Source organism: Sceloporus occidentalis, unplaced genomic scaffold, assembly GCF_023333645.1.
Source record: "Sceloporus occidentalis isolate IW3139 unplaced genomic scaffold, rSceOcc1.0.p SCAF_29, whole genome shotgun sequence".
Classification (NCBI taxonomy): Eukaryota; Metazoa; Chordata; class Lepidosauria; order Squamata; family Phrynosomatidae; genus Sceloporus; species Sceloporus occidentalis.
Genome location: NW_028317009.1, coordinates 866,629 through 892,720, shown reverse-complemented (window position 1 = coordinate 892,720; position 26,092 = coordinate 866,629). Strand labels below are relative to the sequence as shown.

The following is a 26,092-nucleotide window of genomic DNA, read 5'->3' as shown; positions in this document are numbered from 1 at the left end:
TGGCTCAGGGCAGGGAGGTCCAGCGGTCAGCTGAGTTCCAGAATGTCACTGCAGAGGAACCTGTATGGAAGAGATCATAGATGTGAGAGGCCTGAATTATGTACACCGTTATACCGAATAACAGCATATCAGACATGGCTACATATTTATATTCAGACATCAACCATAGTGAACAGCAGGGGTTAGCAACTGATGTGGCATATATCAGCCAGAATGTCCCTGAACCGGAACAATTCTATATACCTCAAGGAGCCATGTCTGTCAAGATCGCATGGCAATGAGCACAGATCCTGTTCCTGTAAGGGCGCTTCAGATACTTTCAGTAAAACGAAGCCTCGCAGAACCCTCATTTAATTTGTAAAACAATAAAACAGCAATTATTGTTATTTTTGGTAAGCCGACGCGATGAGGATGCAGCAAAGAACCTAAACTTAGAATCTAAAGTCAAGCTCTTAGGATGTTTTTATGCTAATGTGCGCATATAAAACCCAAAAGCAAATGTTTAATGTCAAAACGTTCTATATATAAAATCACATCGCATGAGCAGCCCTCGTGTCTACTTTTAATATTTCATGGTGACAACTGCATACACTAACCATAGCAGTCACGGTCATTACAGAACGGATAAATCCAGCCAGAAATAATCATTTAATTGCGTGAAACGCTGTCCTATTTAAATATTCATCGGGCCAGATTAATTCTACCCTCTTATCACGTGATGAAAGCCAACTCCACGGGATAGGATGAACGGCTTTGTTGCTATAGCAGCAGAAATAGGCTCTGAAAAGGTTCTATACCTTTAATCCATTACATTACATTACGGAGAGGTTAATGTAACAGGCATACTAGTTGTTTTCTTCACATGCCCAGGCAAATGTATTATTTACTGCTACTTTGTAACCACCAGTACTAATTAATGTTATTGTTAACACGTTATTGTTGTTTAAGTGCTGCCTGAATACATAATGTTATAAAAAGGGGGAAAAAACAAAATAAAGTTAACATAAACATAAGAAGATGGTCCTGGACTTGAACTATTACTGTAGAGGAGCCTAACCTAAATCCCCTTAAACACAGAGTGCCCCTACCCCCAGCCCCTGTTTTTATTCTTTAATTGTTTGAGCATCCGATTCCCATTTGTGAATACGCTGACTTTACATTGGTTGCTATGGAAACCGCATCCCTTTCCCCCCCCACTCCCTTTTAAGTTGGTTTTGTTATTTTTTGTTAAATCCCTGGTTCCATCCATGTCATGACATCACCATCGATGCACTGAATGCAAATGATCTTCTACTATGTACCAGAATCAATTAACACTTCCTGATAAATGATGATGTCAGAAACGGAGGACAGAGAGATTGGAGAAGAAGAAGAAGAAAGCATTTTTCTCCTCTTGCTCTATACATTGGGGACGGGATTGCACAATGTAAAGGTCAGTTCTTAGACTCCTCTAAACGTTAAAGTCATAAAATGCCTTGTGGGTTCTAACAATGATTCATTTAAGCAAAATAGATATTTTTACTGTGGTTTAGAAAGCAGGTGACGGTAAAGGACCGCTGAGTCTGCAAGTCTGTACAGCCCCCCTGGATCGCAGATAAACCGACTGTACGAATGTGGTACGGCGGAACCTGAAATGATTCACCAAACTAAGACGTATCTGTTTACCCCGAATTAAACGACTAATAAAAAGAATATGTATAATCCCACTGAGTCAGCTTTATAGAGAGCTCTAGTGCCCAGAGGATACGGCATTTACTTTACTGTCCCACTACAACAAAGTAGTACCTCAAGCATTATATATATATATATATATATATATATATATATACACACACACACATACATATATATAAATATACACACACATACATACATATTTACACACACACTACAATGTCTGGGATATGTATAGACGGGATATTATTAAGGATCGAATCAATGAATAATGTAACAACCCAAACCTCTTACTGAGCGAGGCCACGCTACTTTGTATACGTACACCCCGATATACACATATATAATAATATTCCTGAGGAACACACCATGTACCACTCCACGTCCTGAAAATCAGGGGGAGAACCTCCTAACAAACAGACGCAGGACAGACAGACAGACGCAGAAGGGGTAAGCAGGGAAACAATTACAGACATTCAGCAAACGATCACAATGTTCCAGGTTCTGCAATACTGTCTTTATTCTAGAATAATATATTTTATATACATATATATCACACCACATACACACGCACACACACTCATCTACATTCAACTTCCTGTTTACTTCCGTGTATTTATAAACACACGTATGTCATACAGATTTGCACTTTGGGTTGTTTACATTTCAAATTTTGATTGACCTTGCAAGTGAGGTAGATAATAAATATATATATATATATATATATATATATATATAGATAGATACATACATACACACATATGATTGTATGTATACAGATTTGCTCTTTAGGTTGGTAAAATCATACATTAATTCACATAAACATCTTTGAATATATATAAATGTATAGATCTATATCTATATATCTATATAGATATATATCACATATACACACACAGCGAGCTAGTAACACGTTAAGTAGTACATTAAGTAGCAGTGTGTGTGTGTGTGTGTGTGTGTCTCTCTGAATATATATAATGATACATATATATAATGATATATGTATATAGGATCCCATAACTGTGTCGGTGTATATGTTACTAGGAGGCTGTAAAGAAGCATATATGAGTGACTCGGGGCATTATATAATACATACGGTGCCACCTGTCAGTACATAGGTCCACAGCTGTCTGTGCGCTCGGTGGGGTCTGACGGGGTTCAGCGCTTCCGTCGCTCTCGGATATCGCTTTCCGGCTCTGTTAGTACATGGGTGCAGGCGCTCTGGGCAGCTCTCTCGCCTCTGTTTGTATTCCTCTCCCGGTAGCTGCTGCAAAACTTCCGGTTCTGAGGGAACGGCCGTAAAGTGACACGTGACCCCGCCTTGTGCCAAGAGGTGGAGGAGTGGGCGGAGACAAGTGAGGGATAGAGAAGAATGGAGGTCGGTGATGGAAGAAAGAGGCTCTGCTTATAATGCAGGACAAAGCCGGGAAAATTCATGAGCGGATTGATGTGGCACTCTTAAAGCGATGTGTAGTTTATATTTACCGATTCTAATAAACTTACATTACTTTATATAACAAAGTCTTTTATAATCGCAGTGATTGTAAAAATATTTATGAATTAGCTTATTACATACATCAGATTGAGCACCATAGCCTGCCTCTGCTTGTTTATGTTGTAGAATTATATTTACAATAGCATACAGCCCAGCACTGACACGGATGTTACAATTCATACCGTAACATAGCAACGCGGTCTATACATACTGGTGTCGAGTACGCAAGGTGGTGAAAAGTCACATGGCAGACAATCTTTTCATGTAGAATATTGCACTTTTTACATACATGCACAACAGTTTTATTAATTCGGGCACACAGTGGACTACACACCGGTGCACAGGCAGGTGCCACCAGGCAACATACTAGCCACAGGTTGGCATCTGTTTTAGTAACTGGAACATGCCCAGCCAGGTAACTATATGCACCAGCTCCGACCTACACAAGTCATGAGACCCACAAGGATGTGTGTAATCTAGTATGACTGATCAACCCATGCAGTCCTTTGAAGGGCAGTCTTGTTTCCACAATTGGCCCAGTTTGTTGGTCTGGAGATGGAAGAGACCCCCCATGGATACATCTCAGTTTTCACTTTATATTGTGTGGTTGCGGCAAGGATGGAATCTTCTTCATGAGTGACCTTGGAGCGCTGTCCTCCCGCCTGGCAGAGGTACCGGGACCCACGTGACGACTCGGCTGCCTATTTATTGGATTTTTCTTGAGGAGCTCCAGTGAGTACAAATACATTCTTCTAAAATACATGAAGACATAAAAGTGTACAGCTGTCCCAATCATGGCCATCATGGTACGCTACAGGAGCCGAGATGTCACCCTGGTATCTTTCTTAGAGTTTGTGTTTACAGGTAAACGACCCAAGTGCCATTTCATAAGGCTTTGTATTATGGATGACTTAAAAACCCAGCTATCCAAACATGAACTCCGCTAGCAACCCCCAGCATGGGACGTCACAACAGAACACAGGAATTAAACGGACCAGAACCAACAGAAACAGTCTACTCCAGAAAATAAGTCACTGGTTATTTCAGCCAATATCAGGAGTTTATTAAAACCGTTCATGTAACCAATACACATCAGAATATTACATTATTCACCATGACAACAGACATACGTGACTTAAAGCGTTTAACCAATTCAGTTGCTGATTGACCGTTTGGTCAGGAGAATTATTTCACCCCATTTCTCTAGACCAAAAGTTTCCTCAAGCACCAGAAAAGAAACGTGGTGCTTGAAATTTGGTATGTTTAATGCGTGAATATATAATATATATGAGCGAAAGAACACAGCATCAACAGGAGTATTAGGTGGCATTTGGGGTCCAGAGATATTTAACCGTTTTTGTAGCATCCTAACGCGGGGATCCATGTTCTCCTGCTTTATACAGAAATGAAGTATTTCCCGCAGAGTATGCTCAAAGTGGACCCATCAGCATTAAATAGAAAAACTATACATTAAGCATAAATGTATTTGTACCGTGTGTGCATTTTTGGGGGGAATTTTACTGCTTTATGGTTAGGAGACCCATTCATTGGTTTTCTGCTTCACGATTGGTCAGTTTATCTTTGAGTCTATATAATGTCAACATCTGGTTAGTTTTTAGTTTCTCCAATTGGTTTGATTAATGTAAAGGTTTATCTAATGCGGCAAGTCCACCTGATAAGAGAAAATCTGGTGCAAATGTGGAGTTTGTTGCTATGGTGACTACATCAGTTTTGCAGATACACCCTGGACATAAACCACAAATTCCCATAATACAACATAAAAAAGGTACCAGAAATAACAGCAACTTAAAGCAAAAAGCAGTATCACAAAGTAAAACAAAATATTCTATGTAGAGAAACTTGACCTATTTATCCTCAAAATGTAAGTAAATTGCAGCAGCCGCCCGTGGACGGACTACGTGCGGCGAGGTTTGCATAGAGGAATCGGTGTGAACCGTTTACGGAGATGCCGTCAGCATGCGTAGAATCGGGAGTGAGCGAGGATGAAGCGCGGCCTCCGAGGGGCGAGTTACCGTCCTTCTCCTGGTCTTGCAGGAGGATGGGGTGGTCAGCTCAGAGGAGACGCGTTAACGGAGCTTCAGATCGTCACCGCCGCCCAGCCCAGAGGTGGGATCCTGCTGCCGTCGAGCCTACACCAAAGAGAAGGGCTGTTTAGAGTTAGAACCGAGGCATGAACACGAGACAGCTATTTCAGCAGACACTACAAAACTATTAAATGTTTAAGCGACAGAAAGACTACTTACATAAAAAAAATTGATGCTGGCTGACGTTAGAGAAATTCTTGGCGGTTTTACCAGGCATGTCCACATGTTTATTGCTAGACTACGACGTTAGTCAGGGTCTAGGGAAGACTATGCAATATTTACAGTATTATGGAGGGTGGTAGATAAGTGGAACCGACTCCCAGCGGAAGAAAGGTTAACATAGTAAAGACTGCTATTATATATCCAGACCCTAGAGGGAGCTGCCCACCGTACATTGATAACAGAGTCAGACCTCATGCTAGGAATCGCTAGGGTGTAGCGTTCCTGGGGAGGAGCCCGGTGGGGTGGACTGGGGGAGAATTAGTACAGGAGGGATCATGGGATTCCCATAAGAGGAAGAGGCCGGTGCCTGTAAACATGCGTTATACACAATGCAGCCATTCATTAGACATAACACTTTTACAGGGTAACCCAAAGAAACAGTGACTCACAACCCCAAACACCACAAAAACAACAATACAGACTGCTGGCAAATGTATGCGGTCAAACTAGATGAAATGTTGAATATTAAAGGTCCCCTCTTTAATGGGACGGTCTAATCAGAGACATCACCAGTGATGATCACCTCTTATCAGTCTCTTAAGGAAATCCCACCATCCCCATCACAAAGCTGGACAGGCCCAGCATCACACACACACACACACACACACACACACACACACACACACACACAGAGGAAAGAATGAGTCTCACGGGTACTGACCAGTTACGGGCAGCGCGGCCGTAAAACTCTCACCTCCATATCCTCCCGGTGAGAGCGATCTCGGTCTTCAAACTCACGGTTTCTCCTGCGGGCTTCCTCGAAGGCCTGCTGTGCCAGAGCGTCTTCATGCTGGGGACAGAACCAAGAAACCGGACATTAATAGTATGCACACACTAAAACTGCGTAGAATCAACTTAAAATATACAAAACAGGAGAATGAAGTACTGAGAAAAGGATTCTATAGTATTCCAAAAATATACATTCCCTATTTTTTTTTTATTTATTAGACTTTTAATATATATAATATATGGTTATGTTTCAGACTCATTGTGACCCTTGGGGACTTTCTTCAAACCTAGAGAACTAATGGCAGGTCCTGCATTCCACGCCAAGTATTGTTTTCTTAAGGATAAAACAATGTCTGTTCTAAGCTTTGAATTCACATAAAACATGGCTTACAATGTAACAAAGCATGTGAACGGAGCAGAAGTATGCTACACAGTATATATGGAGAATAATGTGTTCAGCCTCCCTTATGACATCACGCAGCACTATAGGCCGTTTATTACTTTGTAGTAGGGCGATGTCATAAGGGGGGGGGGTTGCACAAATGGTGGTTGATTTTCCCCAAAAATAATGTACAGAATGTTTAGTCGCTGATGGGAAAAAAAAACATTACCTGCGCCCTGTCGTCATCGAACTCCAGACACCCCATCCCGTCCAGCCTCTGGAGGTCGATCCAGCCTTTCCACAGCACACACACGCCGTTCAGAATCATCGGAGCTTTCAGGTAAACCTGCAGCGGAACCGGTTACTCCGTAAATATACAGACGCCTAACAGGACCATTCGTGGAAATCTGATACAAGCGGGGCGGGTGGATAGAACGATGCTCCAGACTTAATGGTACTATTACATGCATCTCTCATGTAACTTTTTATTATGTTTATTTAGTCTAATTACACCATAATAAAAATATAAAGTATGTTTCGTTTTGTTAAATAACTGTTTACCTCAAACATTTATATTTACTGAAGGGAAATAAGCATGCAGCGTGCACGTTTTACATTACAAGCTAGTTCCCAGCTGAACGGCCATCGGTGATGGCGTCTAAAGCCCTAATTACGGAGATCCATTTCTGCGCGCAGGAACATAAACCGACAGGAAAAACACTGCAGGGATACACACCTTTATCTATACAATTTATTATTTGTTCTGAGAGCGATATTGTGGTCTGGCTCAACACCAGCCGAGAATCAAAAGGATATCTACAGAAGCATACTATGTCAGTGTGTTAATAGAGGCTTGCATTAAAATAGTCAGCGTGTTGCAGATAACTTATTGTTAAGTTGTTTAAATGGGGGGGGGGGGGCGTTGCAATCAGGAGTTGACAAATTCCCTCCTGCTTGCTTAACGGTCGACTTGGAAGTTTTTCTGGCCTGGAGAGGACTACGTAACATTCGGCCGCAGTGTGTCTGGAGGAAGCGTAAGCAGAAGTAGTAGTGTATACATGGCGTATGAATGAGGGGGGGGGGCAGTGCGAATACAGCAGCCTGCTGAGAGTAACATTAGAAAGAAGCCCATTTGTTTGCAGCCATTCACAGGAAAAGGATGTTGTGGCTTCTGCCGCAGCTGCTGGATACAAGCTCTGTGTGCAACGCGGCGCAGCCAGCAGAAAACATTTCACCAAGTAATCAGAGATCAGGCCGGGCGTACGGATCCACACAGGGACCACCAGCCAAATCAACAGCTACTCCGTGCACGAGACCCCCGGCAGTGAAACGGTTAAAGCTGCCTGGCCAATAAAACCACTAACCGATGGGGACCGCCAAGGCAGAGCACAAGGAGCCCATTGTGTCCCAACAAATCACGAAGCAAGAGAAGGCATCACATACTATGTATCGGCTTAAAGCTGCTGTTCCACTTAAACACTTTAAATGCACATAGTATATTATATAAGCAGATCTGCCATTTAGCTCCTTCCTGTGAAGGTTTAATCACAAAAAAAAAAAAAAAAAAAAAAAAGAACAAACGCAGATATGTTTAAGAAAGCTGTTTGGTTCGTATACCCACCTATCAGGGCCTACTGTTGTGTCATACGACAAGGTTCCCGGCAAAAATCTCTTAATGGGGCAATATTATGCCCACCGACGCCAAGAGACTGTTAATGACTTTTCACTGCAATCTGTCGATCTTACGCGACCCAGCGTCTTATACTTCTGATCAGGAAGGAGCCATGCCTAGCAATCCAATCTCAACCATCAGGGAAGCAAAACCAGAAGTGGGACAAACAGGTGTCACTTTACGGCCCAAAATGTAACTTCTGTGCGATGAGCGTGATCGAGTAGTAACCTCTCATACTCGCCGTAGTATAACCTGCACGATCAAGGTACCGAGACGGGGGACAGAAGCCGCAGCCCATTAGGGGCATCAGCACTGGAGGCTAGGAGAATAGCGTATTGCAGACATTCAGCCCCAGCCTTTAGGGAATGGAGCATCTTTGGGCAGACATTCCATACGGTACGAGGAAGAAAGGGTAAATATTTACCGATTTACCGTTTTTTGTTTTTACTTAACTTCAGATTCAGACGTCCAATAGTTGCAACTTGAATCGCAATCAAAGTGGTTTCATCAAATCGATGACCTAATTGAGCTCACAGCGATCTTCGTGGCAGGAGGTATGGCGACGAAGCTTAGACATCAATGGAAATTCAGGTTGTCGCTTTATTCTTTTGCTGGACCTTCTGCCGTTGTGGACTACAGTTCCCACAATGCTTTTATTTATGGCCTGCTCAGAATTACAGGACAGAGTCACTTAATAGCTGTACCACTAATCTGATGAGCGCAAGAGTTACTATTGAACAGACGTTCATCTTGGCGTCAGTGGGCCAAGAAGTTCTACGGTGTGTGCAGCAATTTATGCCTAGGGGCAACTGGCAAGCAAATCGCACCGCTGCCAACCCAGCTGGTTGTAATAGAGCTATTCGGTATAGTTATGGAACAATAAACCATGCGTTTACTTGAATGGATTTGGGAAATATGAACGAAAGGCTTTCCATGTAGACATTACACGGGCTGACACTGCAGCAACGAAGGGTTAAGCTACGTTTGGGAACACTGCTTTACGCATGCAGAGCTGGCATCAATACGGGCGTCCCGCCAACGTCTGTAGGATGAGAGGAATTCAGTGGGAGCAAAATCATACAGAAATGTGAGCTGAAGCTGCAGCGCTTGGACGGAAGCCTAAAACACGATTCATTAACCCAGTGAGTGCCACAGCCATCTCTAGGTGTACACAAAGATCCTATGCTGTGCAGTGAACATGGCAAACCAGCCCTGTCGGCAGTGAATGCGTTAATTTCTCCTGAAAACTTGTTATCCTCCAATTGTGGCACAAAAACTGAATTCTTCTTTCCTCCATCACGACCGCATGGAGAGGAGAAGTCTCAGGATCGCAGCCGATATGGTGTAGAGACAGACGAGACTTCTCTCCAGGTCGTGTGTTCTGCTGTAGACCCAAAACACAGATCTCTACAACAGAAGATCCGATGAATGTCCAAACCCACCAAGAGCGTAACATTGTGATGAGCTATGGATGCTTTCTACCCCCTGAAATGTTATTTTAGTACCTAAATTGCCCAGAATATAGTTTATTTCTTATATTTCACAGCAGAGAGACTAATCTAGAACTGCCAAAGCCGTTTGTGGGGACGTTGCAGGCATCCAAGAGCAACCGATACTGTCTGTTAGTATCTGTAAGGGGTCCTACCAGCTCAACAATTACTCACAGCAAAGGGTAAGACGCAGGACTAATCTTGGAGGATATGCCTGCTGTGTTGGCTGATAAGTGCCAGAGTAAGCGTGCGCCTGTGTGTCATGTGGAAGGCACCGGCCGATAAGGGTATGTGGCGGCCGGAGATCTAGGTTCCTGACCGTCTCTAGATGTCCATGTGAGCCGCAGCTGGCTTTGCTTGATACATGGGATTGAAATCTGTTTAGTGGAAATCATTGTCAACCTATATACAAGATATCAAGGTCGAGCCTGTCCGTCTACTGTCGTAACCATCAGCTAAACCTAACGTATATCTTTAGGTTGTCTACAGTTTTGTTATAGAATTCTGCCAAATGTTTTATTTCCCCCAAGATGTTTTATATGCAGACGAGCCACACACGACCACACACTCGGCCAGAAGAAGCCAACCAACTGAGCTATCAGAAATTAGGCCACAGTGCGTTACCAACACTAATTCCAGGGTCCATCAATCATCTGGGACTCGGCCAGGAGATGGATCAATACTACTAAAGCAGGACCATTATATTGTGATCAAGGGTAGAATATCCAAGATCACCTCCGGTTTCTGTAGCAGGTCCCAGAAGACGATGTTTGGCAGGGATAGAAGGCGCAATATTGTGCAACAACCTTGTGTTTATAAACCTACCCCATCCGCCAAGAGCGTTACAAAATGAGAACACGAGAGTAACACCGGTTATCGTGTAAATAAAGCCCCGCATTCCAAACAATATAAACATAAACATATCATTAATCTATCGGTCCACCTTAATCCGTCAGACCCTATGGAGCAGCACTACTGAAACTGTTGGCGCTACAATCTAAACATCTCCGGCTACCATAGATCTCTTACCTTCCCGGATTCTCTTTCGAAATCCACATATTCGCGGGTGGGAGCCTGCCGTGGCTCTCCCTGCCAATTGGCTGGGAAGAACTGCAGCGATAAGTTGGTTCCTGTGGCCACGAACGCCTGGCAGAGAAAATCAACAAGAAGCAAGTCAGAGGCATGCATTATTCAGGGAGATGAACCCCCCCCCCCCCCCCCCATCGCTGGGTCTGCTGCCAGCAAGAGAGTTCTGAGACAGAGGCCTTAGCGCTCTACTGTCCAACAAGACACGGCATCCAGACGGGACCCCACGAGCAAGATTGGGGGAAGGAGCGCAGATTCCCACTGAGAAAACCAAACATGGACACAGTACTGAAACAGCAATATGTATAAACCGACTTCTGCTTGGCCCCTGAATGCAAATGAAGCATTCCTCATTTGCATACACTGCGAGAGGCGGGGTTTATATACTACACACTTGCAGTATATGGGGATCCGAACGCTCTACAGACGATGTAACCGTCGCACAGCGCGGCGACTTACTATTTCCGAGCGGCCATCCCGGCACGCGTTCTGAAAGCGCGCCTGGCGCTCCTCGTGGGGCCGATCCCGGAAGCCGGTGTATTTAATCTGAAATACGGAAAAATGTAAGAATTACAAAATAAACCTGAGATGAGGGGAAACGGGGACGACAAAAAAAAATATGTAATCGGACTTAAAAAGGCTGTAACAGCGAAGCTCTTTCTAGGAGTCTTGGGGCAAATTGTTTACAGTGATGAGTATATGATCAGAGAATAGGAGCAAACGCCAGAGAGCCCAACATTATTATTATTTTAATTATTATTACGGTCCAAGAGGAGACGGATCACAGACAAGCGCTTCATTTTATAGGCAACACAGAAAGACACAGAACCCCTGGGGACCTCAGAGCGATCTTCTTAACCAGATCATAACACATGGAATCTGTCTGAAGAAGAGACCTCTGAGGTCCCGAGCATTGTTTTCTAGCATTGTCTGATAAAAGGTTCCATACTCCAGACTTCGCGTCATCAGGTCTTTGATTCCTGGAATATATAAATGTTCAGGGGCCGGGTACCCAGAGTGCCCACCTGAACAAGCTAGAAGAGGGCCTTCCAGGTGGCAAACAGCTACAATGCCAGAGGGGGCTGCCATACTGTGCACAACACCCCCACCCCCCTCAAACACATGTTCCGCTATCAGTAACATACCCTCACCACCTCCCTCCACAATAACTCCCATCACGCCCCGGGCAACACACTTCTGTCGCCCCCCCCCCCCACGGGCTACTGCTTTCTTTTATGTACAGGTTACCCTGATAAGGGCTCTTACACCCCCGCACAACCCCGACGCCCCGTTCTGCCCCCCCTCGCCCCTGGTATTTCCCCTCCACACTCACCCGCTGCCCCCTATGACCACCATCTCCTGGGCTCACCTCACATTCACGACTCAGTTTCCGGAAGAACTCCTCGTTCTCGAATTTGCTTCTCTGGTCTGGGACAACCCGTGGCATCTTCTAACCCGCCGGGTCACCTCTTTCGCCCCCACCCCGGATCACCTCACTTACGGGTGTCTCCCGCCCGGTGGTCGGCGCTCTCAAGCTCCGCCCCTTTCCGGAGCCAGCTCTGGTCACGCCTGCACAGTAACGTGCCTTGGCGCTCCGCCTTCGCAGGCCACGCCCACGTCCAGTCAGTGTGCGGTCCTGGCTGCTGAGCCCTTTCAGTCAGAGTCACGGCTCAGTCACCCCGTTAACGACACTGCCCGGGGAGCACAGCCGGGGCGGACTAACATGGCATTAGCATATATCAGAGCTCTAAGCACACCATGGTCAGCTCCGAGAATTAACCCTTGGTGTCGGTGTCCCTAAAGCAAAGGGGGTTAACATATTGGAGGTTAAATAAAAGCAGATATTTCATGAATTCTGACTGAACTACATATCAAAACAGAGCAAAGAGTGAAACACGGAGCCTTCTGAGGGTCATTTATAAGCAGATACAAGGTCTGGTTACCAACACAACCCCCTTTAAATCATAGCGCAATCATATTCCTGAGCGCTGTACAACGGGTAAACAAGTAAAGAATCACAAAACAACTTGGACAGACAGGAGCAGAAGGCGAGGAGGGTCCTGCTCAAAGGAGCTGACAATCTAGAAGACGCTAGGTTCCTAATACAGTCTGAGCCTGATCAGCTGAACCTGTCAAACAAATCCATGTCATTCTAAACGGTCGATTGAGGAGACCGGTGATGGACACCAGTGGGTTTACGGTTCCTGGAAGAGCCATCATGCAGATGGAGTCGGAGATTAACAGACATCGAAGGTACCAGCAAAATTCACCAGTCTACCTACTGTCATTTTTTCTTGTTTTCTTATGACCTCATCAGTAAATGTGTAGTCATTGGTGTCGGAGTGGCGTTTAGGTGATGTGGGATATTTCACTTACTATGCATGAAGAGCCTTTTCTAGGGGGTCTGTGCTTTTATAATGGGCCAACTCAACGCTTATCCATAGCAATGGCAGATTCTAGCCTAGGGTGGCAGGTCCCGGGGTGATATAGGAGCTCCTTCATAATTGTGTAACATGGAGCCCATGGCCCTACTGGGCAATCAGTCCCTGCAGCACCACTGTTGGACCTCCCCAACCAGCCCATTTACACCATGGCCTGCAGAGTGGCCATGGCCTCCATAGCACTGGGACATAACGTCATAACCCGGCGCTCAGAACAGGGGTCTAGGCTGAGGGATGGCTAGTGGCGCTGCCATGGCTTAGCCCTATTGCAGTGCTAAAGCTTAATGGCTGATGCATGGCTCCATTAATAGTCCATACAATCAAATGTTTACTCCTAAATCAACCTTAGAGGCGCGATACCCCACCACTCCTAAAAGCACTACATAAAGTACACCAAGCAGCTGGAAGCCACCAGCCCAGACAATACACTTTATATAAGCTATGTAATTATGGCTGGGCTTCTGAAGGTATTTGCCTTCCACAGAGAATCACTCCGCATGTATTTTATGTTACACCAAAGCATTTTCTAGCAGCTGTAAACACAATCCCCGGTTTATTGTACGTTTCTCGGATGGAGAAGTCACACAAGGATAGATTGTAAGCCCTCCTCACCCGTAAGTCAATTTGTTATATTACATGCTACTTGTTATGTCCTGTCTACCCACTGTACAGCGCTACAGAATTTGATGGCGCTATATAAAACAAATAATGTGCAAGAGAAGAGTCCTGTTGAGTGAATCTACACAGCTGGTGAATGATTTCATGCTGTATTATGGGGCCCTCTAGTGGCACCTGTGAGAACACCACAAGTTAAAGGGAAACACACCGAGACCGGTTTTATTGCTAGTATTAGATTATATCGTGCAGTGCGTTTTTAAACAGTTTTTCGATAATATGCTCTCAGCTGCATGTTAGTCATTTTGCCATCTTCGCATACAAACAATTTCACAGCAGATAACCGTTCAGCTGACCATAATCATGTCTTATGTGCCTGTCTCATGCATGGCCAGAATACTGCACTATTAACATCTACCACTTCTGCTGGGAGGCTGTTACATTTATCTATCAGTAAATAAACACATTACAAATAAATCTTCCCTCCTGTACTTTTTTAGCTCTAGCAAGCACCCTGACACCTTAACATACCGCCTTGTAGTAGACAGATTTCCTCAGTTATATAAAGCATCCACACAATGTGGAATAAAGGTCAAGTGCAATTAATGCGATCGCAGACACCTGCTGTATGGAAATCAGGTGCTCCCACCGCCACGCCAATGACATCGAACCTTCAGAACCCTTTATATTTGTCTAATATCCTTTATGTATAAATATTTTCTGCTGTTTAGCTTCTATAAAATATTACGCCTTTCATATATTAGTGTATTACAAAACCTGACACTGATTCGGTATTTATTTTTTATTGCATTAAGTGAGCCCCAGGGGCCCTCCTTTAAAGGTGCTGTCCCAATCGCTCTGCTGAATGACACTTAGAATTAAGTCCAGCTTTAGGAGCATCATTAGTACTGTTCAATGTTTAAATCTCTCCGTCTTTGTATTATGTTCTAAACACTAAAGGGGCCAGGAGTTTTAAAATTAGTGTCCCACCCAGAATTAATACATATTTAGCATTGGTCGCCAGTAGGAAGGTTCTGCTTCCATTGAAATCAAGGGAATGCTTTTTGTCTTATTGGACATTCTGGAACTGGATGGAAAGCATCTCATGCAAGGCAGATGAGTTTGGTTAGAGAGCAAATGTATAGGTAGAAATGCATAAGTCTGCTGGAGTCTACTTGTGGATTTATATAGTTCCATTATTACTTGTCATGTGACAAATGCAGGTATGATAAGTTACCATAGAAACTGAGATATCTTGTGTCGCTTGATCAAACCTTTATCAGGTATACAATTACACACATCTAATGTGTACGCCCTTAACATATCAGAGAATGCGATTGTTTTTCTAAAAGGAACCGCACCTTTAACAGGGACCTGTCACTTCCCAGATTATCCCCAATCCTTACCCCTTTATGCACCATGATTTTTGACCACTGGGTGGGGATAGAGAGCCCCAGTGTTGGGCATTTTAGAAGTGGTGATATTATGTAGGTGACTTCAGGACAGGAAGATTGTATATCATAATACACACGTCTAGATTGTTTTCTTTACTTACCCCAATAACCATTTTCTCACATATTAGGGAAATTTAAGATTCGTGGCAGGATTTCGGCCCTAAGGAGCCATCAGATAAATTACTTCCTTAATGTGGTCATTAGCTGTTGTGCTTGCCATCTCAATTCAGTACATCAGAATTAACTATATGGATTTACTTTAGATGTCAACTTAAGTTTAGTTCATATTAACTAAAATACATGTCACCCCTGAAGCCCTTTATGGGATTTTCAGATTGTTACTGAGCTAAATTTTATTATGAGATTATGACACATCAGGGTTTCAAATAGTTATTTGAGCTTTTCATTGCCACATTTACTGAGGTTACAGTGTGAAATATGTCAGGTTTGGATAAACAGACTGACTCAGCTTCCATAATTTTAGGCAGATTTAAGAAACCGAAAAATCTTGAAGCATGTAAAATAAACATTTTTCTGCTTCCATTTCCTTAAGTCCCTTCCTGATAAATAAATATTTCAGTTCCTTTCTGTAAAACTGGATTCCTGGCTTCCTCTTTTCTGCTCGTCTCTGAAATATAACACTTTCACATCATTACTTATTTACATCTTAAATGGCCAAATTCACAGCGCCCACCAGCAGCTGGAAGCCAAAAATGATATGGATCCCTTCTCTGCGGATAGACTAATCACACAGGAATAAGATGAAACGCATAACTATAGATGAATGCTTTGAAACACTGCATTATTTTACAATATAGTGACGTCAAAAGAGTTCAACGCGTTTATGCAGCGTCCTAAACATGCCAACTGTTTCTCATAAGATCTAATGTTCCATATGGCTCACCGGATGCATAAGACACGGGCGCGCACACACACACACACACACACAGACACGGGCGCACACACACACAGACACGGGCGCACACACACACAGACACGGGCGCACACACACACAGACACGGGCGCACACACACACAGACACGGGCGCACACACACACAGACACGGGCGCACACACACACAGACACGGGCGCACACACACAGACACGGGTGCACACACACACAGACACGGGTGCACACACACACAGACACGCAGTTCTAGAACTGGCTAGTGGTGAGAATGCATTAATATAAACTGCTGGTCAGGAGATGCATCTACTGCAATGCAATAGCTAGGGAGCAGAGCAAATGCATAGGGGCTTCAGATTATCCCCCCCCCCCAAGCATTTGGGGGGAAATGCTTATGTAAAGCGACAGCTGTTATATACATTAAAGTGTATATTGTCTGGACTGTTCCTTTAAGCACTTATAGCAAATTCTTAGTTGATTCCAACAAGCTTACGATCTAACCTCAGTCCACGCTGGGCTTAACATGTGTTACTCATTTAATGCTTGTATACAGCACGTACATTTGTTTACAATGTGATGTTTATATATAAAAATAAAATTGGAAATTTAGTTGCAATCTACTGTGGAGATGAGAATGCGTCGCAGCAAAGTATGCCTGGTATTTACGTGGGGACAAACTTTCGGGTAAGGGCGATTCATGACATTGTGGAGCAGAACCTGATCCCCCTCTGACCCAATCCCAGTGAGCCATTATCTCTCTGCCCTGCAACCTGCAGTGAGCAGCGGCTCTAATTAGGGGAAATGGCCTCTTGCAAAATGTCAGAACCGGCAGGTTGTGGTGAGTTAAACTCATAACTTGATGTGGGCTAATGTTCATTAACCATTAATGCCTCAGTGCTTCACACAACATTATTTATGAGTTTAAAATGTTCTCTTATCATTAAATTCATACATATGAAATATTAATACACAGACAGTAACTTGCTGCTTTATAGAACGCTAGAGAAAGCCCCCCTTCCCAGGCTGGTACTCAAGATTAACCATCATCTGGTATTCAAGCTCTTGTGGACTCCCATGAATCTCAGCCAGCAGCTTGCCGTGTCCCATCTGGCCAGACACAAGAGTTGTAGTTAATAAATTGTTTGCATCAGTGATACTGAAACCTACTCTCCATAAGCGTAAAGCATTGATGCAGGTCGTGAGGCCTAAAATGCCAATTGTGAAATGAAAACTACTAGATTTAGTCCATCATAGGCTCCCTCCCTATACATACCTAAGCTTTTTCTGGCATTGACACCATAGCCTCAGTCAGGTATATATGTGCAGGCTGGTAATATCTTTGACCCAGAGATAAATGCACATTAACCGTAAATCATGCGATGTCAGAAAGACAGATTCCCCTTTCCTCTGCTTTAAGTGAAGACTCCTTTCTTCAAGTGTGAACGGATGACCCTGCCACTCTTCTAAAAGACAAATATGATTGCTGTATTATCCCTCTTCTGAATCATTCTAATCAAGGCTGGTGGTCTTTGGACACTACTGGCTGCAGTGCTTGGTTGGGTGGAAGGTATGGCGGCTTACTGCTCGACTTTTAGTGGTTAGACCTCTAGATTTCCTGTCCTGGTGTCATGAGAAACCAAGCTAGTTGGCTAGTAGTCCACCCAGAGGGATTGGACCAACAGTCAACGCAGCATATACATGGCCATTGTTGCTGGAGGTGATGTAGGAGCTCATGAAAGATCTCCAAGTTCTTTGTAGTTGGCATGGTGCAGCCTTGGGAACATTGGTTTTTTTAATGTAAACTTTAAACTTTAAAATGCAAACTCAGCTGTTGGTTTGACTACATTCATTTAATATGAAAGAAATCCTAACAGTTAGCTATAAAAAAGTATATCAGGACCTTCAGCTCATTTACCTCACTGGAAATTGAGTTCAAGAGAAAGGGTTTAAGATCTAAGAACTACAAATAACTCCCCATAAAGCACTTTAATATCTTATTCTAAGAAAACAACTCCAACGCAAGCATAAAGTCATACTGTCACCAAACAGCCATCTGATTATAAAGAAGCATTAATGATAATCACTTTACTGAAAAGTTAAATACATTCATGAAGATTATTCTTCACTGGCCTGGATGTCCTTCATTACCAATAAGTGGTAAAAATCAAAAATTTTTGCCAATTATCAGAGCCAGATTGGCAAGACACTGACCCCTAATTTCTTCCACCTTCCGAGAGTTCCGATTTCTTTAGGCTTTACCGGGATAAGAAGCCTCCGTTCATTTTAGAAGGGAAATGAGGTGTAAATTACAAACCTTGTTCAACGAGCTCAGCAAAGTAGAGCATTTTACATATATTTAGCTGGAGTTTGGAAACAAAGAAACAGAATCTTCTCCTAAAGTCAAACCAAGGACATTACATTGTAACAGGCTGCAAGCTGTATGCATTTATTATTTACAAAGATTGACACGCAGACCCGAAGCCCTCATTCTGAGGAATTGTGTTATACAATAGACACCGAGATGTGCAGAACATAATACGAACTATGTGTTCCGTTTCCAAAGGTTTAATCAAAGATGAGGTTTGGTATTTTGTGAGCTTGCATGAAAATTACTGCTGATCTTGCATGTTGTGTGCATAATCCAAATGTATCTAAAATGAGCAAGATGCTTAGTATTGTATGATGGTATCAAAGTGGGTTGCAAGCACATTGTTATCTGGGTCCATGCAATATGCTCAGAACCAAGACCATGGCTTGATGGTCTTCACTTTATGAATATGTAATAAATTAGGTGGATTATGCAGTGATTTCTGTTGAACAGGTAAGGGGTACCCCGTCTCACAATGACACCACATCCAGTCGGAAATGTAAGCCATACTGGGGCATTGCCCTAAGGCAGCTCAAGTGCACCACTCGCCTTGCAATGCATTGGGCAACTGCCCCGCTTGCCCCATGGATGTTATGGCCCTAGAGCTGACAATTTTAGTTTTCGGGATTAAAATCTCAGGGGTCACCATTGTTTGCTTTCAGGTGCCAATATAAATACTATGAGCGGACCCCATTGTCCTAAAACTAGTGGGTCAGTGGCTTAGATGTAATGTAATTAAGTTTCTTTGCTGAGACAGATGGAACAGCCATTAGGTAGACAAGGGAGAGGGTAAACATGCATTGGATAGGCAAATGGCTCCTGAATCTAAGACGAGACCAACAACTGATTAAACTTTCAGTTTTTACAGCAGGACGGGCAGACTATACGGGGCGAACAGGTCTTACCTGCCATCAATTCCCATGTTTCCTCTGTTCGTTCATGTCTGCAAACGTAAAGCTTTGTGCCCAATGACACTATGTGGGTCACTATGTAGAAATGTTCCCGAAAGCATCTTATACATGTATAAATAACTATAGCCTAGTTTTAGTAAATTAAGTCATTTATTCTCCTGTGACAAAACACCACTTTATTTTATGTTAATCTGTAGCTCTGATTTACAGGCTACCCAAAGCTCTAATAAATTAACTTCAGATCTATAACTATGTTGTCCTGCTACATCTTTACGGAAGGTTTGCGCTTTACACATGCTTCATGGTAAATGCCAGTTTAAGGTTATGAGTCAAATAGGGACGTATTCAACGGATCATGGAGTTGGGCAATACAAACCAGTGTTTAGTACCAACCCAGAAGATTGTTCTGAATAGTTTGGCCATATCCAAGTGAAAGGTTCAATTTAAAAAATGTTTAACTGTAACTATTTATACATGTTCTAAGGTGGTTTTTGTCGTTCTGGCCAGCTTTATACGATCGATCCACTTAATGTATATCCATATAATATGATCCCAATAGAATCTGGTAGTTAAAGCATAGGATTTTAATTTCAAGGCTTGAGAACGCATCTTGACATAAGTAAACATTGTAGTTCAAGAGAACGTGTGATTGTCTTCCTATGGGATGATAAGTAAACCTTCCACTTCTCCATCTGTCACACAGCAAAGGGAGATTCTGGAAGTGCTGCGCTTGCTCATAGTGTTTATGTCCAGCCTCCATTGCTTTTCATTGTGTTTTTATAGACAATTTACCAAGAATGAATGGAGGCGATACTGGTGACCTGCATTTCTTGTTCTCACCAGCTTCTGATTTAGGAGTCGTTTATTTTGGTGTGCTCAGAAAGGAGGTTTCTATAGGCATGACATAAGGGACAAAAGATTTACCCCAGAGGAAGGCTAAGCTTAGACCCCTTTAGCAGCAGACTCTTGGGTCTCTTGCTGTTTATGCCACCACACAAGCAGGGATCACCATTTGTTAGTGTGGGTCTACCAGAGCTGGGCTAAACTGGGGTGGCCCAGTGGGTCCAATAAAATATGGTCTTTGAGCTATACAGACTTCATCATAGGGATATTTGAACCACATATGTACCAAATCCAACTACTACAAGTTTGCATGTAATTATCAGGATAACAAAATTGAATCGGCCATTATGAATTTGGCAGAACGCATTCATTTATACCTTTCAACCCAACGAGTCAATAGAAAAGATCAGCAAGTGACCCAAATATTGCTCTACTCACAAGACTGGTTGTCTGACCTGTAACATTGACAAAATTTGGAATATTCAGAAAACTGAGCAATTTCTATAGTGTTGACATTTGATTTACCAGGGTCACAGCCAACCCCTAGAAATTCCACCACAGCAAATAACTTTGAATAAGCACAGACTGACCTTAAACCCCATGCAATGATCCCTTTTATCATCATACACTCGCTTTTTCCCCCTCCAGAGCTGGTAATAAAACAAACCGCATGAAATATTCATTTCGAGCAGAGACAGGCACTGCTAAATGTAGCGAAAGGCCCACTTGCGTAATGTTAACATGTGGATTTCCAGGAACACGTACCGGAAGGCAGAGAGGTAGTTTAACTATCTGCCGGGCAAGCAAATACATTATTCTTATTCATACTCAATGGTGCTTGGGACTCTGCCAGTTACCCCATTATTCGGATGTTTATAGAAGACTCCTGTCCCATCCTCATCACCTGAGATCAATGGGGAAAAGACCATCAATGGAAAAATCCTCAGCGTCTATTCTGGGAACATCGCTAAGCTGTGATAACGAGGACAGGTCACTATGTATATAGTGTTATAAATTGGGACAGTGCGCATCCAATAGGGGACATCTGTGAACTCATCTCAGACAGGCATGTACTGAGTTTTCTAGGTTTTCATTTTGTAGATTGTAGATGTGAGAAATCTTTAGTAACAGGTGACCCCTAACCATTACCATTCACTAAAGGTTCATTTGTCGAGTAATGATTCCCCCAAACAGTAACTGCTGGCGAGACATCTTCAGAGCACAATTCTGTACCTACTGCAACTAGCTGGCTGCTTAGGACTCAGCTTATGTCATTTCCCCCAAATCTTTCTACCTCTTCTCTCCCCTATAGCTCCCATTATCTTTTATCGCCTCATCTCTATACCCTCTTTGCATCGTCTATCTCCCCATCTCTTAGCTTATTGCAAACCTCTGCTCCCTCGAGGTGCATGCAGGTTCAATGAATAGCGCCGGCATATGACACCAGCATCAGTTACCGGCAACATTGTGAGGAAGCAGTGAAATGCAGGGTCCATATGAACAGACCTCGCGCTCCCTTTATTTTTGGCCTGGTTTGTGGGAGATCAATCATCCTTAACGGGCCCTGCTGCTCCAGATGTGGGCTGACCAGGCCCCTTCTGGAAAGAGCAGGCAGTCAGCAACCTGGCTACATGCCACAACATAAGCCTTGGCATGCCCATTGTGGCCCGTGCCATAGGTTTGCCATCACTGGCTTAGTCTGTTGGGATAGGACTACATTGGCAATTAATTTCAGAGCATATTTGCTGCATCATTAAGGCAATAGAAATCTAAAATAATGGTTATTTTGACAGCTGTACAGTCTGCTTTGGAAAATCAGATTCCATCCCAAGTGCCACGGCGGCACAGCTACCAGCCCAAGTGCCACGGCGGCACAGCTACCAGCCCAAGTGCCACGGCGGCACAGCTACCAGCCCAAGTGCCACGGCGGCACAGCTACCAGCCCAAGTGCCACGGCGGCACAGCTACCAGCCCAAGTGCCACGGCAGCACAGAGACAGATGTGCAGATGCCAGGGATAGCGTATGATGTAAACATGTTTCGTTTTACACATTGTTTTATCATTAGTCCATTGTGTACCGTGTGTCCTCTTATCTCTCGCTGAGTACACGGCACACAGAGGAGGCAGCCCTGTACTGAGCACATAGAGGCGATAAGTTGTGTTTACCAGCAGAGTGGAAAGGCGTTGGAAGTGGTACTGGTAGCACCTGCAGTTTACATTAATGATACATTGTGTTAACAGCAAACCTCAGAATTTGGGGTGGCCCCAGCAACCGGACAATGACAAGCATGGAGAGAATGAGGAAGGCAAAAACGGAGATGGCGGAAGGTGTTTATTACTGGAGAAGTATTGTGGTCTTTTATGGAACCAGTGTACTAAAGGAGATGGTTACCTCTAGTACTGCAGTTATATATTGCATTGCAATCTGTCTCTTGGACACATTGAGATGTTCATGAAGAACAAATCACTTATGTCATGTGGATAAAGCATCATAGAAAATCATTTTTGCATTATTCTTTTGCTGGAGGGCATGAAGGCATCCCTTAGTTGTGATTATGTATTGAAGTGATTAAGTAAATTAGTCTGCAGTAAGGGGACAACCATACTAGGGGGCTTTTGTTGGTTCCACCTACTTTGTGACATCAGTATTCTTATCCATAATCCTATGAATTGCTGTTTAAATGTTCATTTGCATATGGTGAACAGCAGTCATTGAGGGACAGGTAACATTTGAAGTTATGCTTGTATAGTTTCATGTACATCTGCTGTAACAAAGGCAAGGTATACTTTTTTGTTTTACCCTATAACCGAATCCAAAATCAGAAACTTCCTTTCTATTTAACTGGCAAGTAATTTAATCAGTTTGTCTTGCTGGAATCTTTTGGATTCCTGAAGATTTAGCCAATCTGTAGAGCTATAATGAGCCTGTTCTTGGTATGATGTGTGTGCAGAGAGCTGACAGTTTAATTGCATTCGCAGTGTATGAGCGCTGAAGTCCCATTTATCACAGAGCTCAAACAATAGGCTTCAAATCGGTAGGGGACATGAGACATCCTGAAGTCACATGGGGAGGGAGGGATGCTGCAATATATTCACAGCCAGCCTCTAAAAGCATAGTCTATGGGGAGCTCACACACAGAAGGAAATGGAAAATGTCCTATTAGTTACTACAGGCATCTCCCCCACCAGCTTTTCACTTTCCGCCTGGTTGAATGCCTCTAACTGGCATGCAGATGCTTACTCGCTCGTTGAAACATGCTGGAAATCAATACACCTTAGTGTTCTGAATTCTGCATCTCAGCCAGGTATACAGTTACCAGGTGGAGCCATAAACTGACATCCGTGACGTAACAGAAGAGCAGCCACAGAGAAGCTCTAGCCAGCCACACGTTACTTGTCGCCCTAAACAAGACATCTAGTTCACCATAGATGTCCTCAGGACTGTTGTACCAACAATGCTTTGTATTCTGTGACATGAAAGCGCGAGCCAAGATTCATTGAGCGATATTAAAATATGCATTTCGACTTCTAGATTTGTGTGTTTTCTGTTACAGGTAGGGTGGGACAATCACAAGTGTAAAATGTGTTTGGCCCGATTTCTTGGCCAAATATAAGTGCGTTTTTCTCTTGACCTGTTTACCAGTGGTTTTAACGTCACTAGGTAATCCCCCAGACAGATCCAGCTGGAAAGGCAGGCTTTCCAAATATAGCTCCAGGTATTGTACTAGAAAACCCAGTTCTATTTGCTGGCCTTCCAGATGGAGAGATTCTCTTGGGAAATCTCTGCATTCTCTTAAGGATCAAATCAGAAGCTGTCCTCACAGAAAACCTGCCCCGGGAGTCCTCTGTTGAGTCAGCAGAAGACAGCGGGGTATTTAGGTGTAAGTCAACACATAGCTCATTTGGTATACATTGGAGCTGAGCTGATTCAAACTGACTTCCTCCTATGTCTGTAGGTTTGTTTTCACTATACTATGTACGATTATTTTCTGTACAGCCAGCTAGATGGCAGCACTAAATGCATTTATCCAGCTTGATCAGTAGATGGCAGCACTGAAAACCCATGTATATACATCTTTTGTTCGTCTATCTTGTTAGAGACTTTCTGGTTTTAAATCCCATAAATACATTTTGAGTTGCTGCTAAAGCCACGTCTGACTTTTACATAAATTATTCCAACAAAGACTACGTATCCATTAAAACAATCAAGCTGTAATAAGACTAAAGGGTGTGACTAGGAGTAATAGACAGACCATTACCAGTATATTCAGTCCAAACCCCCTGATGCTACCCTTCTGAGGGGAGTCCTTGCCCCTTTGGACTTCATTCAGCCAGTGCTCCAGGACATGGCATCACATTCATCATATGTTCTATAAACATACTATTGAGGTCCAGAACAGGCCAGTTTCAAGGTACATCTAAAATTTCCCCTGCTGGCTTATTGGGTCCTTTGTTACTTTGCTTCGACAATCACGGAATGTTTTTACTAACGGTATTTTGTAATGGCAAGCTTTCAGGAGTTTCCCCTTTATCAAAGTTTTGACTTGGTAACGGCAACACTCCCAAAAGCTAGTTTCCTATAAAATGGATTCCGAAACATTGTTACTTTGCATCAGCAATAACAGACTAATACAGCTACTCTTGATTGTTGAATAAAGAATTGTTATTTTGTGTGCATACCAAGTATAGGTACCAAGTATGAAATGACAGAATCCTGCAATCATGGACAGCAAATTTATCAGAATTTCTGTTTTTGTAAAGTAGCATTTTCAATCAGATCTAAATATTTGTCACTTTGGATCCTTGAACCAGAACAGATTTTTCTCATTCTGCTTGAGCAGTTGCCATCAGCACAGACACCGAGCATCGTCAGCGCCGGCTAGAAATAGCAGTGAGCTTTTAATGATGCTCTTGTCGCAAGTTCTGCTGTAGGCCTGTCTACTCTAATGATTAGGATTTTTATTAAGGGCTTTTGTCGTCAGTCTGATCTGAAGATCAGGCTCTTTCTTGGCTCCTCCATATTAAGATACAGCTAATATTTTCACAGATGCAGGGAGTGGAAAGTACATACATACATATACATACATACATACATATATACCTAGAAGGCAGACATCAGGTTCCTGAATCTAACTTAGGGGACCATAGTGTGTTCCATTCCAGTATGATTTACAGGTAGTACATCAGTATGAAATCCAGCTAGGGAAGAGACAACTGTGGCTAACAGTATATGGCAGTCCTAAGAAGCACCATAAAGCGTGTTTTCCCCACACGGATCATGCCATTCATACCACAATACGCAGCTTGTGTATGGACACTGTCCATTTGCAGCATAAATACTCATGCGATTCTATTGAATGCTATCATGTGTCAATCAGTGCCATGTTAAGAGCTCCAAGAGGCCTCCAAGCTTAACTTCTCAAATAGAAGATCATGGGTTGGTCAACATGAAACCAGTTTGTTAAGTTCTCTTTACCTGGTTTTATCAGCTACATGGACAATGCACTAACCTCCATGGGCCTTTAACTAGTTGCCTGGGTGGGCTATGTAGCTGCACACAATGTAAAATCTGTTACATTGTAATTAGATTTGTACAGGTAAGTTAATGTTTTCATGGATCACTATTTTGTTAGCAAGCACTGCTTTTATCACTCAAAACATGGTGTGTAGGTGTGGTTATGCCCGAGTCTAAAGACTG

The 26,092-nt window shown here is 43.2% G+C and overlaps 1 protein-coding gene across 3 annotated transcripts; it reads right to left on the bottom strand.

Moving 5' to 3' along the window:
* Nucleotides 1-5,256: 5,256 nt before the first annotated feature.
* On the bottom strand, nucleotides 5,257-12,302 carry LOC149299085 (core-binding factor subunit beta-like). Of its 3 annotated transcripts, XM_089486479.1 has the most exons (6): nucleotides 12,225-12,302; nucleotides 11,315-11,401; nucleotides 10,799-10,915; nucleotides 6,837-6,953; nucleotides 6,191-6,286; nucleotides 5,257-5,319 (listed from the first exon to the last, which is right to left on the bottom strand). In XM_089486479.1, exons 1-6 carry the CDS (start codon nucleotides 12,300-12,302, stop codon nucleotides 5,257-5,259), a joined length of 558 nt encoding a protein of 185 aa, XP_089342605.1. The 3 variants fall into 3 exon arrangements, with proteins under 3 accessions (XP_089342605.1, XP_089342607.1, XP_089342606.1); XM_089486481.1 differs by lacking the exon at nucleotides 6,837-6,953; XM_089486480.1 differs by lacking the exon at nucleotides 10,799-10,915.
* Between the last annotated feature and the right edge of the window lie 13,790 nt (nucleotides 12,303-26,092).